This window comes from Anomalospiza imberbis, chromosome 1, assembly GCF_031753505.1.
Source record: "Anomalospiza imberbis isolate Cuckoo-Finch-1a 21T00152 chromosome 1, ASM3175350v1, whole genome shotgun sequence".
Lineage (NCBI taxonomy): Eukaryota > Metazoa > Chordata > Aves > Passeriformes > Viduidae > Anomalospiza > Anomalospiza imberbis.
The window spans coordinates 4910695-4933668 of NC_089681.1; the positions used below are offsets into that span (position 1 = coordinate 4910695).

General features: G+C 37.4%; 1 protein-coding gene across 10 annotated transcripts in view; it reads left to right on the forward strand.

Moving 5' to 3' along the window:
- Window positions 1-22974, forward strand: part of TRAPPC9 (trafficking protein particle complex subunit 9) — a 444584-nt gene that overhangs the window by 215211 nt on the left and 206399 nt on the right. Inside the window, exon 22 of one of the 10 annotated variants that reach the window (XM_068180266.1) lies at window positions 3026-3172. The exons of 8 other annotated variants lie outside the window; for them this stretch is intronic. In XM_068180266.1, coding sequence (XP_068036367.1) covers window positions 3026-3029 — 4 coding nt within the window. In that variant the 3' untranslated portion in view covers window positions 3030-3172. Of the gene's footprint in view, window positions 1-1026; window positions 1273-3025; window positions 3173-22974 lie in introns of those variants that run through there. One more of the 10 variants, XM_068180244.1, reaches the window with a different exon arrangement.

The following is a 22974-nucleotide window of genomic DNA, read 5'->3' on the forward strand; positions in this document are numbered from 1 at the left end:
TGAAATGTTTGGACAGCCAGGGGATGTGTGTGCCTTGAACATGCACTTAGACAGTGTGACACACTGTCTTTTGGACTTAAATTCTCTTTCAGTGCCAGAATGTATTTCCTATTCAATTCTTAAAGGCATGGAAACATTTTAAGAGTTTAAAATACTGTAATATTGTAGTATCAGCTGGATTTTTTTTTTCTTTTAATCATTACACTGCTTGTATTTACAACCTGGCTTTGCTTTGAGTTTTGTTTTTCCATATGTTGACAATAATTTGTGTTTTAATATGAATTCTTTGCTACCGGCCATCATTGTGACATAGCCTTTGCATAAATTGGCTAAAAATTTAGCTTAGTTTTATGCAATAAAATTGATTCTATGATTATTCAAGGATTTTGCTATACTTATGGTCACATTGAAGGGTTTACTGTATTATAAGTGCTCACAGTGAAACATGAATGAATATTTAACATGGTTTTGATTAAAAAAATTACTGGCTCTTATTCAGATTTGTAGAAGCTGGTACTCCAACAGTCCTTTTAAAATTGGCATATTTAATTCATATAAGAGTTAATATTACATCTCTAGAATTATGAAAGCATATTGGAACAATTTTTCATGTAAATTTGACAATCCTGTCCTTTTTTCATTAAATACAAGGCAAAGAGTAGAATCAAAAGTCGGTGACATTGAAATTCTGGTCTGAGAGTAAGAAGTTACCTTTGAAATTTGTCATAGAGAGGGGAAAAAAGTGATCTGTAGTGAAGAGTTTATTTTGATTTCATATGATTTAATGACTGGGGAAGGGAAAAATATTTAAGACATGAGGAATCATAAAAAAGAAAATACTTCAAAGGCTGGAGTGAGAGTTCTTAATGCGTTGTTAGAATTGATTTTAAGATTTAGGACATCTCTCTAAAATGAAGTTGTCTGTGAGGCAGGTGAGTAAATCACATGTAATTGAAAAGCATCATCTTGCTCAACACCAGCAGGTTCAATGTTCTCTAAAATTTATGTCATATTTTCTTTTCACAGCTGGGCAACAAACCAAATTTAGGCATAGATGTGGTTTTGAGGTGAATACATTAATACCATCAAATCAAGGAAACAGAGCCTGCAAAGTTTAATGAGGAGAACTAAGCCTCCTCAAAGGCATGTGCCATGCTGGGGTTGGAAATGATCTGATGGAGTCATCTGTAGCTGCTGCCCATGCAGGATTTTTTCAATCTTTATTTGATTTATGCCACTGACTTTGCAAGCAAGCAAAATCCCTGGACCGAACACTTCTCAGTTTTGATGGTGCTCGTCTGATTTCCGTAGCAAAATTATCTTAGGTACAAATGTGTGCTCAAGAGATTTTACTGAACTTGAAGTAGAGTTTGAACTTGAACTGAGTTTGAAAGTGGCTCCTGATTGACCCTGGAACAGGCTGGGCTTAGGATATTCCTGCATTCAGTGAGAAGTTCCTCTGAAACAAGAGGCTCCTGACACTTCATATGCTGTAAACAATTTTCACAACAGAAACTTCTCTTGAATTCTTCTACATAAACAGAAATAAACTTAACTTCCTTCACTGCCTGCAAGCACCGGGTATAGAAATCTTTCCCTGATGACCCTCATGTGTATAAGAGGGAAGATTTATTGGAGAAAATTGGTTTAGGAACTTAGAACTGTAGACACTGAAAATTGCTAGAGGTTTTAATATATCAAGCAAATGCTTTTCTTTCTCCATAGCAACTAAATGAATAACTGAAAATCAATGATCATACATGAACTCTAATATTACTAACAGTAGTTTTCCAAGAAACATGCATTTGTCAAGCTTCACCTTGGAAAAAGTCCAGAAATAGATTTTGCTTCCATTCACTCTTTTATTTCATTCATTAATTTCATTTATTCATCCCTTCTTCTTAAAAAAAAAAAAAAGTGATTTTCAGTACAGTTTTAGTGTTTAAATGTACGTGGATGCCTTTTCATAATGCAGTGCATTTTATTTCCAAGTGTGTGATTACAGGAGAACTAAAGTCACCGCTGCTGGGTGCTGCTCAGGTCATAAATAAGAAAAGGAATGGGCAGTAGACAAAGTCTTGATTATTTGCTTATTGGTAGAAAATGCTACACCTTGTTGTGGGCCTACAATAAATTCTATGCCTACCTACAGCATGTAAGAATAATGTACTTAGAGAAAACTAAAAAACTCAAAAGTGAAGGTGGTGTTAAATTGTTCCTTGGAGGTAGTTGGAATCAATAGAAGATGTTGGTTTAAAAGTCTTTTGAAATGTTTTATGAACATATGGTTCATGACAGCTTGTTTGGAAGTTCAGTCTGGTTAAGTTTCACAAAGCATCTTTTGGAAGCATTACTGTAAAAATAAATTATCTTAATAATTAACTGTATGTCTTAGCACCAGATCATAATCAGTTTTCACAGCTTTATGTTTTGCAGATATTAACATTAATTACTGAAGCTGCACACCGATTTTATTTTGTAGTTTCAAGCCTGACCTTAGACAATAATTAAATCTTTCTTTCCATAATTCATGTGATTAAGGGATTTCAGCAGTGTGAGATCACTGCATCCCAAATACACAGGAAAATATTTTGTAGTGTCTACCAGTGAGTAAATGATGCACCTCTAAGCTGTGTTTTGGATGTCCCTTGGACAATCTTGTCCCCATGGGCTTATTCAAAATGAGCCAGATCTCTGCACACATGACCATTATTTAGACTTGGTTTTAGCCAGGGCAGTCCTACAGTGTTGCTGCTCCATATTTGAAATTCCAAGGCTGGCTTGGATATGTTTTCAAAGACTGAACTTAATGGGGAACTGTAAGGAAGTAGTTTTACTTTCTCTTTTAATAAACAAACCCCTCCTAGGCCCTAGACAGGAAAATTTATATTATATAGATACAGGCTTGGAAATGCAAACTAATCAGCAGGGTATATAAGGGCCTGCCCTTGAGAAAAATGGTGAATATTACTGTGTTTGTTCACCAAAATAAAATATTCTATGATCATTTCTATTTTAGCGTTAGGTAGTCTGGCCATTGTCATTATTGGAAAGATGAAACCAAGAGCATTAGCCAGGAAATCTCAAGAGTAAGCTGTCTGTAAGGTAGAAAATCACAGTCTGATCCACAGGACAGCCAAAAATCTGGTGATAAATGGATTTTGCAAGGTAACCAACCTTTCTCATCCATTTAGAAAAATCTTCAGGTTTTTCATTTTTATTTTTAAGATCCAAGAGAGGTGGGAATACTTTCATATCTTAGCAGCTTGTGTGCAGGCTGTTTTGGAGGATATTTTGGCAATGTCAAGCAAGCAACATGCTTTAGTTCCTGGGAAGTGTTGAGGTACTGGGGTAGTACTCAGAAAAAATGGACTAACTTGATGAAACCGGGGCATCTGGCACAGGAATAATGGTCTCTCATGTCAAAACACACTATTGTGTGATGTGTTCTGAAGCAGCTGTTGTTTCTAATTCCTACCCAAGCCTTCATTATTCAAAACTGAAAAGACAAACTCGTACAGAAAAGTTTTCAGATACAACCAGATCGGTAGAGATTGCAAAGGAAAGATGCTAAGAATAAAGAGAGCACCCTGAAGTGAAAATAAATCAACAAAACCTCTTAGGGAGTGGCCTGAGAGAGGTTGTGTGAGTGCCAGTGGTTACTTCATATCAGATTTCTGAAGGGACTTGCAGCTGGAGCTTCAGGTCCACCACTTCTAACAAAGCAATGAGAAGACTGGGAAGAAAAATGAGATTATAATTACTAATGGAGAAGTCTAAGTACTGGTCTAGGATCATCCACAGATATTCTGGGCAACCTGTTCCACTGTCTCACCACCAGGTCTTGGTCAAAAGTCTCCCTCTGAATTTCTACAATATTTCAGTAATCTCAAAAACCAAGTGCCATAAATGAAATGGATGAAATGTAGTCCAAAAAAGGTTCAGAGACAAGTGACACAGAAATCTGCTACATGTTCAGCTGTCTGAAGTAATTGGAAATTATTTAATTAGGTGTCACTCTGAGCTACCAGAGTAATTCAGGTGTGAGGAAATATGTATGTGACATTTGTCCAAACATCCAATGAAATTTCTTAGCAGAAGAGCTCAAATCAAACCAGAACAAGAAAATGTAAAATTTCAGAGGTGATCTAGGAATGAAGACTATTAGCAGGTTTATACTACAAAGATATTACACTGAATAAAACTGGATCAATTCTCCAAAGTTGAGAAAATCTAGTGAGTGAGTTGTGTTCACTGCTTAGAAAATCTACAGTCTGCTTGCTTTGAGTTGCAGTATCTCTGAGATGCAGTTTTTTAATTAGCCAAATCAAAAGTTGGCTGTTCTCCAGGAATCCATCAGAAGACCAGGAGAGCAGAAAAATTGCTGAAGTAGGGCAACTTTTGGCATGGGAGCATAGGTGGTTTTCAGCACAACGTTAAGGGTTTCAAAATAACTTTCCAGTAGAAATACTGGTGGAGAAGAAAGTACCAAAAACTGGTGTTTAATCAGATACAAAAAAGAGAAAAAGAAATAGGACATTGTGGAAGAAGGAAAACTAACTCATTCAAGCTTGATCATGCCTAATGTGCCTAATACATTTTTTTGTGTTGAGTGACTATGTTCAATATTTAATTTAGAAGACCATTATATTCTTAAAGGAAAAAAAAAAAAAGAGCAGCTGTGCCTTATTTACTTCTTTATAGGAGTATTCCTTACAACATTTCAGTTAAGCCATAACAGGTGAAACACCATAATGATGATAAATTGTCATGCAGTTATGCAAGGTACTTCATTTTCTAGGTATTGTTAGAAGTAAATTGAATAATAGATTAAATGAACATCCAAATTAAAAAATGAAAAGCTACTGTAATAATTATGACAATGGGTTACATGTTCAAAAAGAACTGTGTGAAGATAATTGTAAGGAAGAAGATTGAAAAGACAAAAAAGCTGTCTTGTAAGGTAGTTGATGAAAAAATATTAGTGAATCTGCAGGGAAATAGATTTCTATTACTTTGATGAATATAGAAAATACCATTTGAATAAAAATTTAGAAAAAATATGTTTCAGCTTGTGGACAACTGTAAAAATGGAAATTAGATCAGAAGATGTGTGTATTAACAAGAGAAGCAAGAAAAAATGCTTTGATCAGGCAAGATTTTAATTGCCCAACATTTGTACAGTTAAGAGTGTAGAGAATGAGAAATGGAAAATATGCTAATTGTAGTGGAGGACTACTCTGAACAGCTTGGGTAGGTCGGGTTTTACGTGAGATTGATTTGGGGCAATAAACAGGAGGGGAGGCCTCGGTCCCGAGGCTGACACTGGGCTTTCCTTCTCTGGCTGCTGACACTTCTCAGCTTTTGTTTTATTTCACTTTAAAAACCCATTGAACATGCTTGGCACTGAAAGCCAGGAATGCTGTAAATGAAAACAGCTGCCTCACTGGCCATGCTGTGCTTGGGATCAGGTCCTTTTTCACCAAGAAAATTTGTTATTGGACTGGGCCATGACGTCTTCTCGGTAGAAGTGCTCATGTACTTTGCTGTACTTTGAATTTTGTACTTAATCAAGATAAATGGAACATTTCCCTCTTATTTTTTTAAACTAAAAGCAAATTTTTCCAAGTATTTCCACGAGTTCTTCCCTCACCTCATGTATTTTGACTCGTTGGTTAAGGCCTGTGTAACCTTCCATCAGCAGAAGCTCTCCAGATGTTTTGAGGAGAGGGAAGTTGGCTTCATTTTCATTGTTCATTCTGAAGTAGTCCTTTGCTTCATCAAGGAAGCAGAAGTGAATTACCAACTGCAAAGACCATAAATCCAGCTCAATAAGCCTTGTAATTCTGAAATTAATGGCTTCCAACTGTCAAAACCTCAGCAGCACAAACAGAGATCAGAGCAGACAGATTTGTATGAAGAAACATACGCTTCGACTGAAGTGCTCTCTTTCATGTCCTCTCATTTTCTCCTTTTCAGTCTCTCTCAAGTTTGACATCTAGCTGTCTATTTTTTAGCATATGAGATTTTTTTCCTCCATTTTTCTTAGCCTATTTCATTTCCCCGTTGTCCCTTTAGTAAAAGAATATCAGAACTAGATATTACTTTTGGTTTTTTTATTTTCTATCCCAGACCTTTAGATTAACATACTTAATAAATTTAATTTAAATAATAAAACTTAATTTCATTTATTTGATTTGAATAATTAATAGATTTGATTTTACAAAAGAAGCCAGTGAAACAGAAAATATTTCCTGAGCTGTAATTGCGTGTATTTGTTCATAATGTGTACTTATTAGGGAACTTGGACTTTTTGTTTAATATCTGTTTCCTTACTAAGCATAAATTCAGGGTCACTTTAGTAACATTTCTCATTACCTGTAGACACATTAGAAAAAGTTACAGGAGGAGAAGAGACATTTTTTTTCCATCTCAGAATATAAAAGGGAAGCTGAGCAAGTGCATTCTCTAGGATGGCTTTGTACAAAAGGGCTTTTTCAGATGATACTCAAGTTGGTTTTTATTACTCATTACATTTTGCATAGTGTCATATGAAGTTGTGGCTCAATAATACCAGACACATACAGAGCTGTTACAGAATTTCTATATCAAGGCCAGACACATGAGATGAAATAAGGAAGACTCAATTAAAAATGTTAGTAGGATATGGAAAGGGTAAAATATCTCAACAGTATTTGAAATTACGCAGAGAAGTAATTGGTTGCCTCATGTGAAAACTTCAGGAAAGAAAAAAAGGTAGCAGGAGCAATAGTCAATAATTAAAAGATGTGTCAGAGGGTAATTACATTTCTGTGCTTTGATAAAGAGTCAACTGTCAGTTTTCTGAGTGAAAGATGGGGTTGAGTTGTTCAAGTCAAAGGAAAAACCCAGGTATGAAAAGCATTGGAGACCATAAATCAGAAACTTGAGAGCAGAAGCAGGTGCCACCAGCCTCAGTGGTTCTGGTGGGAAGCCTTCCATCAGTGCTCCCAGCTGTGGAAGCATTTAGTAAATTTGTTTTAGCAGGACATGAAGCCTCAGAGCTGCTTTGAGGCTGCTCACAAGCTGCAGATTTCAGCTGGAGATTTCACCTGCTGGCGTGTAATCAGCAGCCCCCACCTGGCAGGGCTTCTTGGCCGGGGCTTGGCCTTACTCAGAGCTCAGGCTGGGTAAAATACGACTTTGCAGCTCTGCATTAGGCCACTTGGAACCTTTCTCTGAAATGAGACATACTTATAGCTCCTTCGCTGTGCCCAGTAATTGAGGCCCAGGCATAAATCCCCCAAAACAGGAGCTGACCCCACAGGGATGGGTGTCCACACTGGCCTGTCCACTGAGCTCCTTTGTGGTGCTTAACTCCCAACAACTGCATCAGCTCTCTTTTCCCATACATGCTTCACTTCCAGGAAGAAAACATCCAGGTTTATCTCACTAACCAAATAGTCAAAAAGCAGTTGTGAAGCACAGAAAATAAAAATGAGTGAGAAATGTGATCTCAGATCTGAGGCTGGGATGGAAATAAGGTCAGTGAGCAGCTGTCAGTTGGAGTGAACAACCTGAACTTTTGCCTGTTAGAGTCAAAATGACCTCTTCTGTTTTCCTAGCAACTATAATTTTGTATGTATTTTTGCTGGATCAACGAGTGTGTTTCTGAACATCTGTTCCTAATGAAGGTATTAATCAGCAATGCGCTCACCATTCGCTAATTATGAACTGCTTTTGTCGAACATTTCGGCTGTGTTTGAAGGAGATGATTTCTACTCTTGAGTGCTTAGTAGATTGTGCTTTGTCTTCGTATTGCTTTAAATTAATCTCATAACATGAAATATACATCTTCATGTTATTTAATTCAGTAGACTGCAGAAGGTGTCTCAATATAATTTTGTTTGGAGAGCCTTTTGTAAACTTATTGAGCTCTGTCTGAGATCCTTACTGCAAATAGGAATTTCAAGATTAAATTTATTTGTGACTCATTTCCAGCTCTTTTGTTCTCATGTCAATATTGTTCTTTAGTTGAAATAGCTTTTCTCAGTCTCTTATGTTTGCCTTTTATCGCTCTTGCTCTTTCTTTTGTGCATCTTGAGACAGCAGTCAGGACTAACTCTCCCAGTCTCTTTGATAGCAGAGGTTTTTTTTTTTAATTATTATTTCTCACCCCACAATTATCTCAGTAGCCTTTGTCTGCGTCTGGTATAAAGTGTGTTTTTTGTTTTCTTAGATCTGCTTGACAAGCTTAGATCTTCAGTAGCATTATTCCTGACATGGTTCCTTAATGATCCACCTTAAAGTGAATCTGTGCTATCATTTCCAAGGCTCTCTGTTGTCCTTCTTTAACCACCAAGTTAAAGTGAATATTTAGTATTTCACAGAACATGATGGAAGCTGTTGAAACCAACACTGCCTGTCTCACAAGGAGGAGTTTGAAACAGGCAATGATGGAGTAAATCCAGCTTGTTAAACCTTCTGGCTCATACTAAGGTTTGTGAATTAAGACCAACGTGAGAATTGTTGGTGCCTGGCTACAGCACAGTGTTTGACAAGTTGCTGCTGTGTCTCTCTTGTGTATCTCTAGGAGGATCTTGAATGTTTAAGATGGATAATAATGTAGTCACTCTGATTAAATACAGAATAATTAAACCACCAAAATCATTAGAAGTTAATTTTGATTAAATTTCAAGTTTCAAGTACTCAGCACCATGACCAATAGTGTAATAAAACAGTGTCGGCCTTACAGGCTGGAAATTTAACAGTTATTAGCAACCCCAGATGTGCAAGTGAATTTCAAATTTATGTTAGTTTTCCTTACACAATAACTGCATTTTTGGGAAGGTTGTAGTGCAGTTGTTTGGAGTCAGTAATACTCAGAATTCCCTGCAGTACAAATAGATGCTACACAAAGGTTAAAAAAAAATCTGGAATGACACAAGGAATGGCAAAGAGGCAATACAGGATTGTTTGCTTGTGAGGAATTGTTTTGGCTTTGTGGCTGTCACAGTACATGGTTTTGTACCTCTGAGAATGCTGTGCATGAATCAGACAAGTAAAAATGAGCAGAAGGGAGCAGGAGTGTGACATGAAGTGATACACATCTGATAGAGGAGGCAGCTCATAATAGAGGTTGGCACTGATAATCTGGAAGCTGTTCTTCAGAAGGCACGGTGGCAGACAATGAAACTCTTCTGTTATTTTAAAAGAGTAAAACAAATCCAGCCACTTGTTCATCATGCAGAATTAACCTTCACAAACCCTTCTGTTAGTGTAATAAATAATTTCTTAGGCTATGTATTGAGTGAAATTACCAACAGCTCTGATATATGGTATGACATCATTCTGAATCCTTCTCATTATCCTTTGAAATGTCTTTTGTATTCCTCTGGTGCTGGCAACTTGGTAAAAATCCAGTCATTTTACCTAATTTATGTAAAATACCACAGATGGCATTTACCTCTGTCATTCAACTGAAATTTCAGACTGTGGAGCTGTTTGTTTGCCAATATACCATAATAATCAGCAAACCTTAAGTTAAGTTGGCTATTTTGATGGTATGAACTCAGCAGAAAATTGTTACGTGTCTAAATTTAAAGGTGAAGGGACCAAAAAATTGCAGAAAACCACAGATGTCATTTAGCCCAGGAACTACATTTTATTCAGATTTAGTGGCCTGTAGGTTCTAAAACATTGCTCCTTTGAGCTTTTGAAGCAGGCTGGCTGTCTCATCAATTATCTCACATTATAGTTTACTCCTCTGATTAGAACCTCGCTGTATTCTGTATGGATTGTGGAGATTTCTCAGTGGCACGGGTTCCAAATGTGACCCTTGAGTGTTCAGTTATTGTCTTTATTCCCAGAAGTTCATGCTAAGAGGATTCATATTTGCTCCCAGTATACCATTAGGTAATACTGTTGGATGGTACTATTTATACATAAACTTGCAGTAATTAAGTTTTTGAACCACCTTTGAGAAGAAGCTTTAAACTGAAATAATACTGTGATGACTTCTATGCCTTTCCAGGCAGGTAAAAATCTAGAGAGGAGGCTGTGTGAAGAAGTTTTCCGAGATAACAGTGATGAAACAGGAGATACATTTGCAGCTTAAAATATTTCTGGTGCTAAAGTTTCCACTGGCCCTGAGCATTCCACTGAAATTAAATTTGTTTACATGGTATGTGCCAAGTAATAGTACATTACAGCAACCTTTATAAGAAGTGATTATCCAGTCTTTAATTTTATTACTTCATATTCTGATGGAAAACTGAATTTATTAAAGTTTGCAAACACAGGAATAAACACAAGTAAATATTTTACTCTGTAAAATTTCACTTATCTGTGATAATGTCTACGAGAAAAGTCATTGGGGATTTTTTCTGTTTTGAAACAGGGATTAAAATGAATCCAAGCCATCTTACTATTCATTAGGTAGCTCACTCGTGCTCCATTAAAATACTAAATTATGTGATGGGGAGACTCATCATTGTTACTGAAATTTGAGTATCAGCAAGTGAGTTGATAGATACAAATAAAAAATGAGTTATAATCAGCATAAAATGTCTTGAAATTTTTGAAAACTGTATGGTGAAAATCAGGATTGGATACCTTCTGCTGCCTAAAAATGAAGGTTACCAAGATCTACCTGGAGAGCTGTTTCCTGAGTTTTCCATTCCTATACTCCACTCAAACTAGGTGTAATTGCCAAGACTAGAGAGCATCTGTTTTCTTCACCCCTGAAAATGGGTGATTTTTGAATGTACAGATAAATTCATTCTGTAAGATCCTTAAGATGTCAAAAATAGCTGCGGGCTTCTTTCTACTTATATATATATGTACAGACATATGTGTATATATATATATATATAAACATCATCCAATCAAGACATTATGAACAGATTCACATAAAACCCCAGCTAAGATCCTCTCCCCATTTATGGGGTTGAATATCTTAGACTTTTGTGGGAAATCCTGGGAAGTCAGAAGGATGATGCTGTCAGTAGAAATACAATTTTCTTTCTCCTCTGCCCCCTCCTCTCCTTTTCATTCTCCTGTATCTGGAGGTCTCTCACTGAAGAGAAATCATGTTTGTGATTTCGAAGAAGTGTGGATTAAAATATTGTAGGCGTTGTTGGATGCCTGAAAGCACCAACGACACGAGGAAATTTATACTTTACTCTGCTAATTGTTGAAAAATATGAGGCCTTGATTGGTATGCAATTAGAAGTGTAACATTCTGTTAAACATATCACGCAGCATATGGCATGTTAGTAGCAAATCCTCTAATTTAAATGAAAAAAAGTATGCAGTTCTGCCTATTAGCAATTTTTGCAGGCAATCAAAATGTCCTATTTGTCTAAATGTCAGAGGGGGAAAAGCCATCCTTAGTTATTTTAGTGATCTAAATTTGGCTTATGTTTGATAAAATTTCTGTTCTCTAAAAGTAAACAAATATAAAAGAGGAAAACCCAGAATATAGCTAAATGTGCCATTGCTTTCAACTACTTAGATCTGTGGCTTTTATTTAAAAAAAAAAAATGAATAACATTACCACATCTGCTTTAATTCAAACAAATTAAAAGTACTGAAGCAAGACCATGTTTGCAGAACCTTAGGAAAAAAAAAATCAAAGACCCATGAGTGGAATTCATTGATGGGCAATCAGATGGTGCACTGGTTTGTCAGTTAAAAATATGGAATGGCTCCATAGACAGATGTTCCTGTCCTTAAGAAGCTCAGTGGGTTGATATTCAGTAAATATCTTCCAATCACCTTCTATCTGATGGATGTTTTGGGATAAGATGTCCAGTACACATGGAGGTGCTCCAAGAAATAGCCTTTTATTTGAGGCTGAAGTCTTGCTTGTATGGGCCCAGGACTGGCCAGTGCTTGGAATATGCAGTTGCCCATTTGTGAGGTTAATTGTGAGCACTGCTGGTGGATGGCTGGTGTGGCTCATGGAGAGGTGGCTCTGCAGGCCAGGCTAAGGTGGGAGCAATAAACTGCACCTGGGAATTGGATAGTTTCCTTTTTCCAGTGGATATGCAAAGTTACTGGATATCTTCAAAAACAATCAGTCTCAGGGGGGTTGAGTTTCCTTGACTGACTACACATTCACCACCATTTGTATCAGTGAAGTTTAAAAACCTCTGAAGGCTTCAGACACATTTTTGTTAACAGAGTATTTGACAAGCTTGTCTTCTTCTAATATTTGTAGATGGTCAGTTTATCTTGCATTTGGCAAGTAATGTTTATCTTTTTCCTGGCAGTTTCAGACTTGCTGGTCAGCATTTTACTGTTGCCATGTTGGGATAACTCGTCACTTTAAAAATGTGCCTTATTTCTGCTATAATTACATTTTGTCTTTGGTCTTCTTCCCATACCTGGGTGTTTGTGAGGCATCACCAATGGTATTTGCCAGTGTATCTCAAAGTAACCCCCTAATGCTGGCTTTGTTAAGTATTTACCCTGACATGGGAAGTGGGATTCCCATTCTGCTGCTCACCTGTCATCCCTGCCTTTGTCACCCTCCTGCTTCAGTCCCCAAATGTGACTCCTGCTGCAGCACAGATCAGCCACAGCCCAGCCCTGGGAGAATTTGTGTCCCTGTTTGAAGCCAGGCAGGAATGGGAATTTTTCTGCTCTAGCAGAGAACTGATCATTTGTTATGCTCAAGCATTGACATCAGTTTTGTTGGGACTTTGGGCTCCATTTTGACATTGCATTATACAGTCAATTTGGCATTGAACTGGAGAAAACAAGAATAGTAGGAAGCTGATTCCTCAAACTATTAATTTTATATCAAAATCAGCCCCCAAAACATTGCCTGGAATGGGGGAGGGGGTTCTTTTTCATTCTGTTTTACTCACCAGATTACACAGTCACTTCATAAACCTTAAAATCAAGTAAATTTAAAATCAGCTTGTGCTACAAAGCCTGAGGTTTGGTATTGGCTGTTCCTGTTGTGTGTTGTAGTCACTAATCCTTTTAATGAAGAGCTTTTAGCATTGAAGAGATTCTATTTATAGCAAAGCCATTAGAGCATAAAGCTCCTCATTGCTATTCTGCAGCATGGAGCTGTAATGTTTGTCAGTGGAGAAAAGCTATTTTTAGGTGCAGCATTGAAAAGCAAGGCTGAAAGGTCAAGGATCCTCAGGGGGATTTGTTCTGCTACATCAGTGCTATCACACAGCTGCTGTTTACTCTCTTATCGTGTCTCGGTAATAAGAAGATATTTTTATTGTGACACCAAAGGTATAAAGCATCAAAAGGATTTTGTGCATGAAATGAAGGCTTGGGGAGTGATGTATCCAATCACATTAAATGTTCTTCTTAGGAGGATGATTTTATTTTCCCAAAGACTGTCTCAATACCCGTTCTTCAAAAGATTCATTCTAGGAAAGTTGGGTTTTTTTTATTTTTTTTAATTTATTTTTTTATTAAATTAGATAAAACCTAATGTGAGCAAAAGACAATCTGCTGAAGTAGTGAAGGATTTCAGGCACACACTTTTCTGCTTGACATCTACACCATTCATTTTTTTAGCAGTGCAGTGCATGAACGGGAGGCATAAAATCAGTGTGGAGTTTGCCAAAGGAAAAAGAGCCTGGACATTTCTGTTGGTAATTTGAGGAGCAGAATTGTGGGTGGTGGGTGATTATATCTGGCACAGGACAGCTTGTAGCTCGCTGGGTAGGTACTGAGTGAGCACAAAAAGATCATGTGGTCCTATTGAAACAAGGTATGATAGATGATATGTGAAAGGGAGAAGGGAGAAAGGAGTGGGGGGAAAAAAAGCATAATTGTAGGAATACCAGTCTGCATATATTAGCTGAGACTACAGTGTGGTGGCTTCAGAGGATTTTCTAATATCCTTATATAAAAATCAGGGAGAAAAAGATTAATTGCCACAATGAGAAAATTAGGGTTGTATGATCAAAGGGAAGACAGAGAAGAAATGGCCTGTTGACAGATGGCTTATAAAAATGAAAAGATTTTTCTGAGGATATGAGTTTGGAGTTTTTTTTCCTGTTTGGTGAGACACAGGCACTGTAATCATATTTTAATAAAAATAGGCTGATGTGTAACCCTTTTATTCACCAAATATGTAGCATAGGAAAAGTATGAGTACAATAATACACCAATGGGTATACTTTCTTCTCAGGGTATAATGAAATCAATTTGTACTTCTCTGAGAATTTATTCAAGGTCTTGCTGCTGAAGGTCCCTATCTTCTGATACATGGAGTCCATTATCCCATACCTTTTAAAACAGTTTCTTTCATATCAGGAAATTATTTTAATTCTACTTTTTCTGTATACTCAAACCAGTTTTTAACACTGTCTTTGCCAAGCTTTCTGTATATGCAGTATTTGGCTAAATCCATGTGGTTATAACTGATAAATTGTTCCCTCTGCAAGAATTGTGCCAGGCAGCAGCACAGAGTGAGCACACATTAACAGACAGCTCCTGTCCTCACTACTTAAATAAACCAAAAAATTGAAAAATTGTCAAAAAAGAATTGGGGAAACTGAATGGATCTCAATTCCACTTTTTTTTTTTCATAATTGAATGAGATTTAGGTAAATGGGCATTGACTGAAGGGAAAGACAGAGGAAAGAGGGTTTGGCTTTGTGAAAAGACAAGGCAGTAATGGGTTGTTCCTATCAAAACTGCCAGATGTTGCTTAGTCACATTATTTCTTATCTCTTTCTCTTATGTGAAAGAAACTCAGGTGTTTCTGGCTGTGTCACTTCATGGCACAGTGACTCAATTCAACTCACTAAAACAGCAGGAAAAAACAAATGAAAACTGAACCAGAAAAAAAACAGTAGCTTGTGGTTTGGGGTGGGATCAGGCTGGGAGGTTGGGTCAGTGTGTCCTGCACCCCCAGGGATGGGCACACAGGAGGACAGGAGGCAGCTCTTAACTCAACTTTGCCATCATGTGAAAAAGGAGCCAGTCAGAAGAACAGGAACCATAGGTGGAGAGAGGCTCATTTGGACTGCCAAAAGAATCAGCAGAGAATGTGATAAAAAATGACAGAAATTCATAATCCCTGATCTTAACTGCAGATTAATAAGTTATTTGTTTATGGCTTTCACATCTATTACAGCTTCATAGGTTTGTACCTTTCACAGCCCAGGTGTTGTGGGGAAAGAAAGTAAGTTCTAGGTCACAGACTATAGAACTAGAATAAAATAAAATGGTGTTTATTTTCTGTGAAAATGCATATGATTTTAGTGCTCTAGCTGCTAGAGTATTGCTGTATGTGAGTTTTCCTCCACCTCTCTAGTTAATCTTGATGCTTTTCATACTCATTAGTCCTGAGCAATCCCATGTTTGCAATCTCTCTTGCTTTCTTAGACTATTTCACTCCTGTTAGGGCATAGACTGGCTGTAATTACTTTAGTGGTTGTGTCTTTGTTGAAATTTTCCAATCACTATAACATCCTTTTCTTTTTCCCCCACAGCTGCTGTTTTCACAGTTATCTGTTCACATAGCACCCAGTTTCCTTTATTAGACAAATATTTCTGAGACAAAGGGCTTTTTTAAAATTGTTTGGGGATTTTTTTATTGTGGTTTTGTTTGTTTGTTTGTTTGTTTGTTTGTTTTGGGTTTTCTGGTGTTTATTTTTTTACCATTGGTGTTTTTGGTTAGTAAAAAGAAAGGTCTTTTGTAGTCCAGTGGGCAAATGCTCCTGCTTGGTTGTGCCTTGGCCTGAAACTGAAGACTGGTAAATTTGGTATCTACTGACAGTCAAATTTGCTGTAAATTTGAAAAACTCAATACAAGTCTGTTGCTAAAACACTTTGTAATCATTAAATTCTCCCCTGTATTTCTTTCCTGTGCAGAGATAGGTTGAATATAATAAAGAAATTCCAGCCTGTACTGACATAGAGTCAGTGGACATGCAGCAGTTGGCAGTTGTCTTTTACTGGTTTCATACTTTAAATACATAGTTTTTGTGAGAGAGTGGAAATGTCAAAGCTGTGTCTGTAGTGAAGACAAGAATACTTGCCTATAATTACTGTTATCTGAATGATTTTCTTTTTGAGGGATGTTTCATCTGTTCTTCTTTTTGCTTTATCTGAGACTTGTATACTCTTGTCTTCATTTGTTTGTTAACCAAGGGGAATTTTTATCTTCTTGCTGTCATGTTTTGAGATTTATGTGGTTGCCTCTAATTTGGAACTTGGCAAACCTTATGAAATATGGAAATGATATAGTTCTGACCTGATATACCTACGTTGCATCTTGCAGTGATGCTCTTGGCATGTTTGATGGCCCTGCAAGTCCCTTTATTTGCAGTCTGTCATCACAAAATGGATTTGGCTCCTGGTTACTCTATAAAAGGATTAATGATTCCTGACACAGCTGAAGTTCCAGTCTAGGCTTCTCAGTTTAAATCTCATTGCAATATCTGAAATATCAAGGATTGTTATTAGAGACAGATTGAGTTGTTTCAGGAGGTGTGGGAAGGGTGCAAAACTGTGTATGTACTGCTGAGGGTGTCATCTTTTCACTTCACTTTATTGGCTGTTACAGAGCAGTGTCTGGAGAGTTCAGCTTATCTACTTGAGTTAATCTGTGACTTCAGTTTATTGTATATACCCAGCCTATGCTGCAGATCCAGTTCAAATTAAAACAAAGTGCAAGGTCTTGGCACTTCACTCCCATCTGAAGCAGCAGTTGTTTGATGGTGGCAATGCTGGAAACACTTTTGCAAAGAAGGCTGCAGGCAGTGGTTAACATTTTAATTGTCCTGTCCTTTAAATTTGCTCATTTTGGGAGTCTTGTCAATGCTAATGCTGTGTCCCTCATGCAAAGCCAGGATGACTTGTGATTCCAGTCCTATTTGTTAAGTGAATGTATTTCATTTGCAGCTAATGACTTGCTGCTGGTGGATGGTAAGTGCTGATGTGTTTTATTATCTGTTTAAAGTTCTCATGAATCTCTGGAAGAGTCTTAAGATTCATTTATGCTGTGGTTTCCTGCTTGTGGTTGGGTGTCATTCACGATTTGTAAGGAATTAAGAGCTGTAAGGTTGCCTTGTCTGGCTGCATCTTTCTCTATGTGGCATTTCAGCATTTGGGATCCAATGCAATTCACGTTGCCAAAATCTAAATTGGGATACTGAAAGAGTAAAGCATGCTGGAAATTAACTTTGTTGTTCTTGTTGTTGATTAAATGAGTATGTCTAAGTGTAAAATCTTCCTCTTTGTTCAAGATTCTCACTTGTGTGCCATTGACATGCTGGAAAAGCAGATAAGATGTGATAAAAGGTTCTGTTACTATTGCCTGCCCACATATGGGATTTGTTTGTTGCATAAATACACCTTTCAGGCTTCTTCCATGCAGGGCCTATGCAGCTACATAGAAACATATACTGGTTTTGTTAATTCAGAGAATTCTTCTGTGTTGTGTTCAAGACAAATATAAATAAATAAGTCAAGACTTCATTAGGGAGAACTGTGTTTCTGCCAAGTTGCATTTTGGTAGGCCAAAACAATTCCTTTCAAAACATTCCTTGATGCTTCTGAAGGGAATGCCTGTGACTTCTAACATAATCAATCTGTTCCTAGGTAGTAAAAATTAAAGACTAAGGGATAATTTTGCCTTTTCACCCAATAACTCTGAGCTTCAGAAATGTGCAGTGAATAATTCAAATAGGTTTTTAAAACCATGGAAGGAGAATGTTGGTATGGTGTGGGGAAGCACAGCCTGTGAAGATGTCTAATTTGGACATCATGCTTTGCATCTAAGAACAAAGTGAAATATGAGCTAGAAACATGAAACATGATTATGAGCAAATAACATCTTTGATAGGTCAAGTGTCTAACTAGTTCCAAAAAAAAAAAAAAAAAAAAAAAGGTTGCAAAATTCTCCTGTGGAACTGCTGGAACTCCTCTTTCGTGCTGTGCCTTTCTGACGAAATGTCATTATCAGTCTCTGCTACTGCATTGCTGACCAAGGCTCCAGTGGAATGGTGATAAAATAAATGAGCAAGTCTGTTTAACTGCAGAAGCAAAGTCTATCTTCACCATTTTATCTGGTTGCTTTCCTGAACTCCTTCTCCCACACCTGCTTTTCAACTCAGCTTGTTGGAGATGCTCTACAGCATCTCCATCTTTTTTTTGGGCTTGTGTGATTTTCCTGAGCTGACAGAGCTCAAATCTTGCTGTTCCCATTCTCTCAGGATTCATGAGATGATGTGGAAGATCTCATCCCTTCTGGGTCCAGATTAGAAGTCCTGGAATGGTCAAATGAGTATCTTTCTCTGAGGGCAGGATGAACTTCTGACTTTCTTCTTCTGGCCAACATTATGTTAATAAGGCTGGAAGCTCTCTTGGGAAGATTAAAAAAAAAATTAAAAATTGAAGAACTTGATATTGTAGAATGGTATAATTCTAAGTAAACAGTTATTTGCAACTTCTAAATTGTCCAGCTGCACTGGTAAAGGAAGACAGTTGTTTTCCCCCTGTTGCTTCCCTCTTGTGGATTTATGATGCTCTTTTTCTGAGGACGCCGAGATGTTTTTTATCAACAGTGAACATATCATATCCCTGTGAGAAGCATAATGTGCATATTACATATAGACAGGCTGAGAAAAGATCATTACTTTGCCTCAGGCTACAAAATAAGACAGTAATATAGTGGGAAGCTCAGTCTCACAGCCTCCTGGTTTAACCAGTGAATGACTCATTATACTGGCTGAAAAAAGCCCTGGGAGCGAATGGTGGTGAATAAAGCTCGGGAAATGATTGGTCAGAACAGAGTGTCCTGTTCAGGGTTTTTAATAACCTGGGACTTTCACAACCATTTTGAAATTAAACTAAAACTATGTGACTGTATTTTGCTTCTGGCAACATCCCTGGTTAATAAGCAAAGCAAATGTTTTTTGTACTGACTTGCTGTCAGTATCTTTAGTTCAGAGCATAAGACTTTCAGTTGTGGTTTTGCCTTTTTGGCAGATCTTATTTTGTTGCTGCATTTGCCTGTCACTGGTTTGGCAATGAGGTGGAATTAGGCTTCTGTCCTTCCAATTGAGAGGACTTCTGAATATCTCCCTCAACATCACAGCAATATTTATATCCAGAGACCTTCCTGATCCTGGAATTGCAAGAAGCCACCTCTAGGAAGAGGTTTTATTTTTAGTTGCAGATAGAGGATCCACAAATCTGTGCTCAGTTTATTCCAAGCCCATTATTGAGGCTCAGAGGAACTTCAGATGGGATGTCAAATACCCAGTGTCTTCCTGATCCTGCAACCTGCTGCTTTCCTTCTCTTTCCTCAAGTGTAGTTTGAGGAGAATTTTTTTATTGTCCTAAGATGAGGACTGCTACAGTCTTTGTCCATCCCCCACTTCCCAGCTGTGTACTGAGTTTTGGCTCTGCTGTTTGTATTGATGCCAGGTAAGGCAAATTAAGGAGTTTTCACCCATCATTGCCAAGTCTTCCTCTAGATTATTTCCTCAATTACTTAGTGTATTTTTACTACCTGATTTGTTGCAGATATTCTGTACTGATCTACCAGACCAGTCTGACAGAAGACAAACCCAGTGAGAAATGCCAGTGGTTTTCTATGGAATCAGTGATTGGAAAGGTTGGTGGGATGATTGTCTTGATTGCTTTGACAATTGCAGACTCAGATCATCCTATGCCAAAAAGAGACAGGAAATGGATTGCTAAGGACATGAAATTCCCTTCATTCCTATCCCAACCCTTCTTTATGTGATCCTCATTAAAATTGTGTTTTATGGTCGATGCCTGTGTGTCTGGGCTTCAGCGTGCCAACCTCAACATCTTCCAGTGCTGGAGCAATTTATAACCCAGGGTTTTTTGTGTGCACAGGAAACCCCTCTGCAGAATACCCTTTGGGCTGTGTACCTTTTCAGCTGGATTTTTGAAATACAAAGCTCTTCTCACTGCTCAGTTCTAACCAGAATTTGCAAGTTATCTGAGGGTTTCATTTTCCTCCAGAGTTGTATGACTAAGCATGAGAAGGGAAAACAGATTAATCATCACTGAAAACAAACAAATAATGACTTAATAATCACAAATCTGACTGAGAAAGCAGTATTAATTATTCATAGAGGGTGATTTATCTTAAAGCATACTGTTAGACTGGCAGCTGAAATAAAGACAGATGTTTCTGCTTTGTCCCAGAGGATTGGAAATACAGAATTGGAATTAAATTTGATACCCACATAATGATGTGGGAGGTTATGGAGGTCTGTGTAGTTCTTATTTGTGTATGAAGTTTGCTTTGAATCACAGATGGAAACACTTTATTTAGTATCTATACTGTTTCTAGTTTCCTAGAGTTGTAGAATTATATATTCATAGAATGGTTTGGGTTGGATTTGGATTTAAAACTCATCTCATTCCACCCCTCTGCCACGGGCAGGGATCTCTTCCACTGGACCAGGTTGCTCCAAGCCCTGACCAGTTTGGCCTTGAACACTTCCAGGGATGGGACAGCCACAGCTTCTCTGGGCAACCTGTGCCAGGGCCTCTCCACCCTCACAGTAAAGAATTTCTTCCTAATATCTGATCTAAACCTTCTTCTCTGTGTTGTGTAGAGACTGCACCGTAACACCTTTCATTTAACACTGTCACTGCATGTTTTGGAACCGGAATAAAGAGAAATGAAAAATGCCATGTATTACATGGATAGTTATAAAATTACTCCTGGTAGTTACATTCCACTTTTGAAGCGCTTTGCGAACACACCTAAATACATAAACCCAGAGTTTCAGAATATAGCATTTAGATTAAAGGTGGAGGCCCTTAAATAAGAAGGACTGAAAGGGAAGGAATAAATTTCTGAAAAATCTTGAAGTTTCAACTCTCAGAATATCTGGTTTTGTCTACCACCTTTATTGTAAATCTATTGTGATGCTTTGGAGAGGTTGGTTTGGTTTAATTTTGTCAAAGGGGTATTGTGAGTGAGCTGCTGAAGTTTTAAAGAATGTAGGTGGACTGGAGCTATGCCATCAGCTATTCCAGACCCCACTCAGAGAAGGTCCAGTCCTATTATTAAAAAGAAATGCCAAGCCAGGCTTTGGAAAGGAGTGGTACCATCCTTGTTTTGTAATTTCCCAGCCCCAACATGTGCGCTAGAGCCAGGTTTGGTTCCGTGTTTCCACCCCAACACTCCCAGTTAATTCCCTCACAGATCTCTTGCTGAGGTCTCTTACATGCACTGAATCTTTTCTTCAGTAGTTACATTATTTATATTTAGAATTTAAGGTGAGAGGAAGGACTTAGGGTTACAGAGAGGAAAGGGAAAAACAAGTTGTGAGGGTTAAAAAGCTTTTCTAGAATGGGAGCTCGGAATCTGTTGCCTTAGTTTAAGGTGTTAAAAAGGTGCAAGGTTAACACAGGAAAACTTGTTCATAGACAACTGTTTTCTCCTTGTGTAATTTCATCTGCTAAAGTATATGGCATCATCTTGGAAGTGTGACAACATGATTTTTATTTAAAAAAACCCCACAAAATAAGCTTTAATTGAAAGCAGCATGTATTTGTGTCCAGTGTTTATCCTGATCAGCACATATACTGAAAATAATCCAGATTAACTTGAACCCATTGGGCAAATTTGTGGTATTTACAGTTACATGTTTGTATTTTTCATTGTTCCTGAGATTTGGGGTGTTTATTGCTATTAATGCATATAAATAAGTTTTGTAGTACATGTAATAGCTTTTTATATATTTTTACTCCCATTTTTTCCTGGGCACCCTGAGAATGCTTTCTATCAAAATCTCCATCTTAGAGATTTTAACAATTTTTCTCTAATATTTTCTTTAGAAAGTCAGTTCTTTCCTGGAAGCTTGTTGCCTAGCTAACTTCATTATGCTATTATTATTTAGGTTTTCCTTCCAAGAAATAACACCAGAACTTCTAAGAACTTAATTTTGTGAGAATGGTTGACCTTTCAAGGTATTGAAACCTCACACATTTTCTTTGGGAAGATGGCTGCATTTTATCTGTCTGGACAGACTGAGAGAACTTCTTGAAAAGAACTTCTTCCAGCTATTTTTCTGTACTGATGCCTAAAATAAAATTAGTAATAATTGCCAATGCCTCTTCACATGGCTTAATAATAGAACCTATGGTAGAACATCCTATCAGCTGATGGCTGCATTTATCACTCCAAGAGAGAAAAGGCACATGGAATTTTAACAGCCTCAGACCTTTTCAAAACAGGTGATTTTTAAAGTTTTAATTGTCTGTTGAAGGCAGTCATTCATTTGTTTCAACATTAGCAATATTTGGATCCCTGACTTAAATACACTGCTGACTGTTATTCTTACCTTTTAGCTTGACTCAAATGTCTGATGTTATAGAAAAGGGCTTTTGGCTCCTCATTATACCCATTCTTTTGTATAAGTTATGAAAAAATAATTTTGGAATTACGCCCTGCTTGTCCAGGAACATACAACTTTTGTATATATCAAGTTAAAGCAAAACATGAGACTAATGCATATCTGATTTCCTTGGAAATAGGATTTTACCACATAATGAATTCTGGGTGGATAATTATTACCTGTGGTTGTCACACTATGGCACATATACCTGTCACCTAAATCAAATTGGCCAAGGTGAATTGGGAGTTTTCAAGATTTAGTGGTCTTTGTTCCTTTACCCTGATCATCCTGGTATTCACTCACAGATGTCCATATTTTCTGGTTCTGCTTTCACATTTTTCCATAAAATGTCTGCTGCTGTTTATATTTCAAGACACAGTTTAATGTGTTTGTATTTATAGTGTACTTTTTGCATGTTTGCATGTACAAAAAATGCACTAAGGCTGTATGTGGGTCAGCTTAGTTTATATGGTTAGTGTGTATTTGTGAAAAGAAGTTCAGATTTGGAGGGGAAGAAAAGATTGTAGAATCCAGGATACAGAAATTTGGTAATTTAGTTTTTTGAAGAAACAAGTAATATTTTCACCCTGCAACCACTTGCTGAATATTCCAT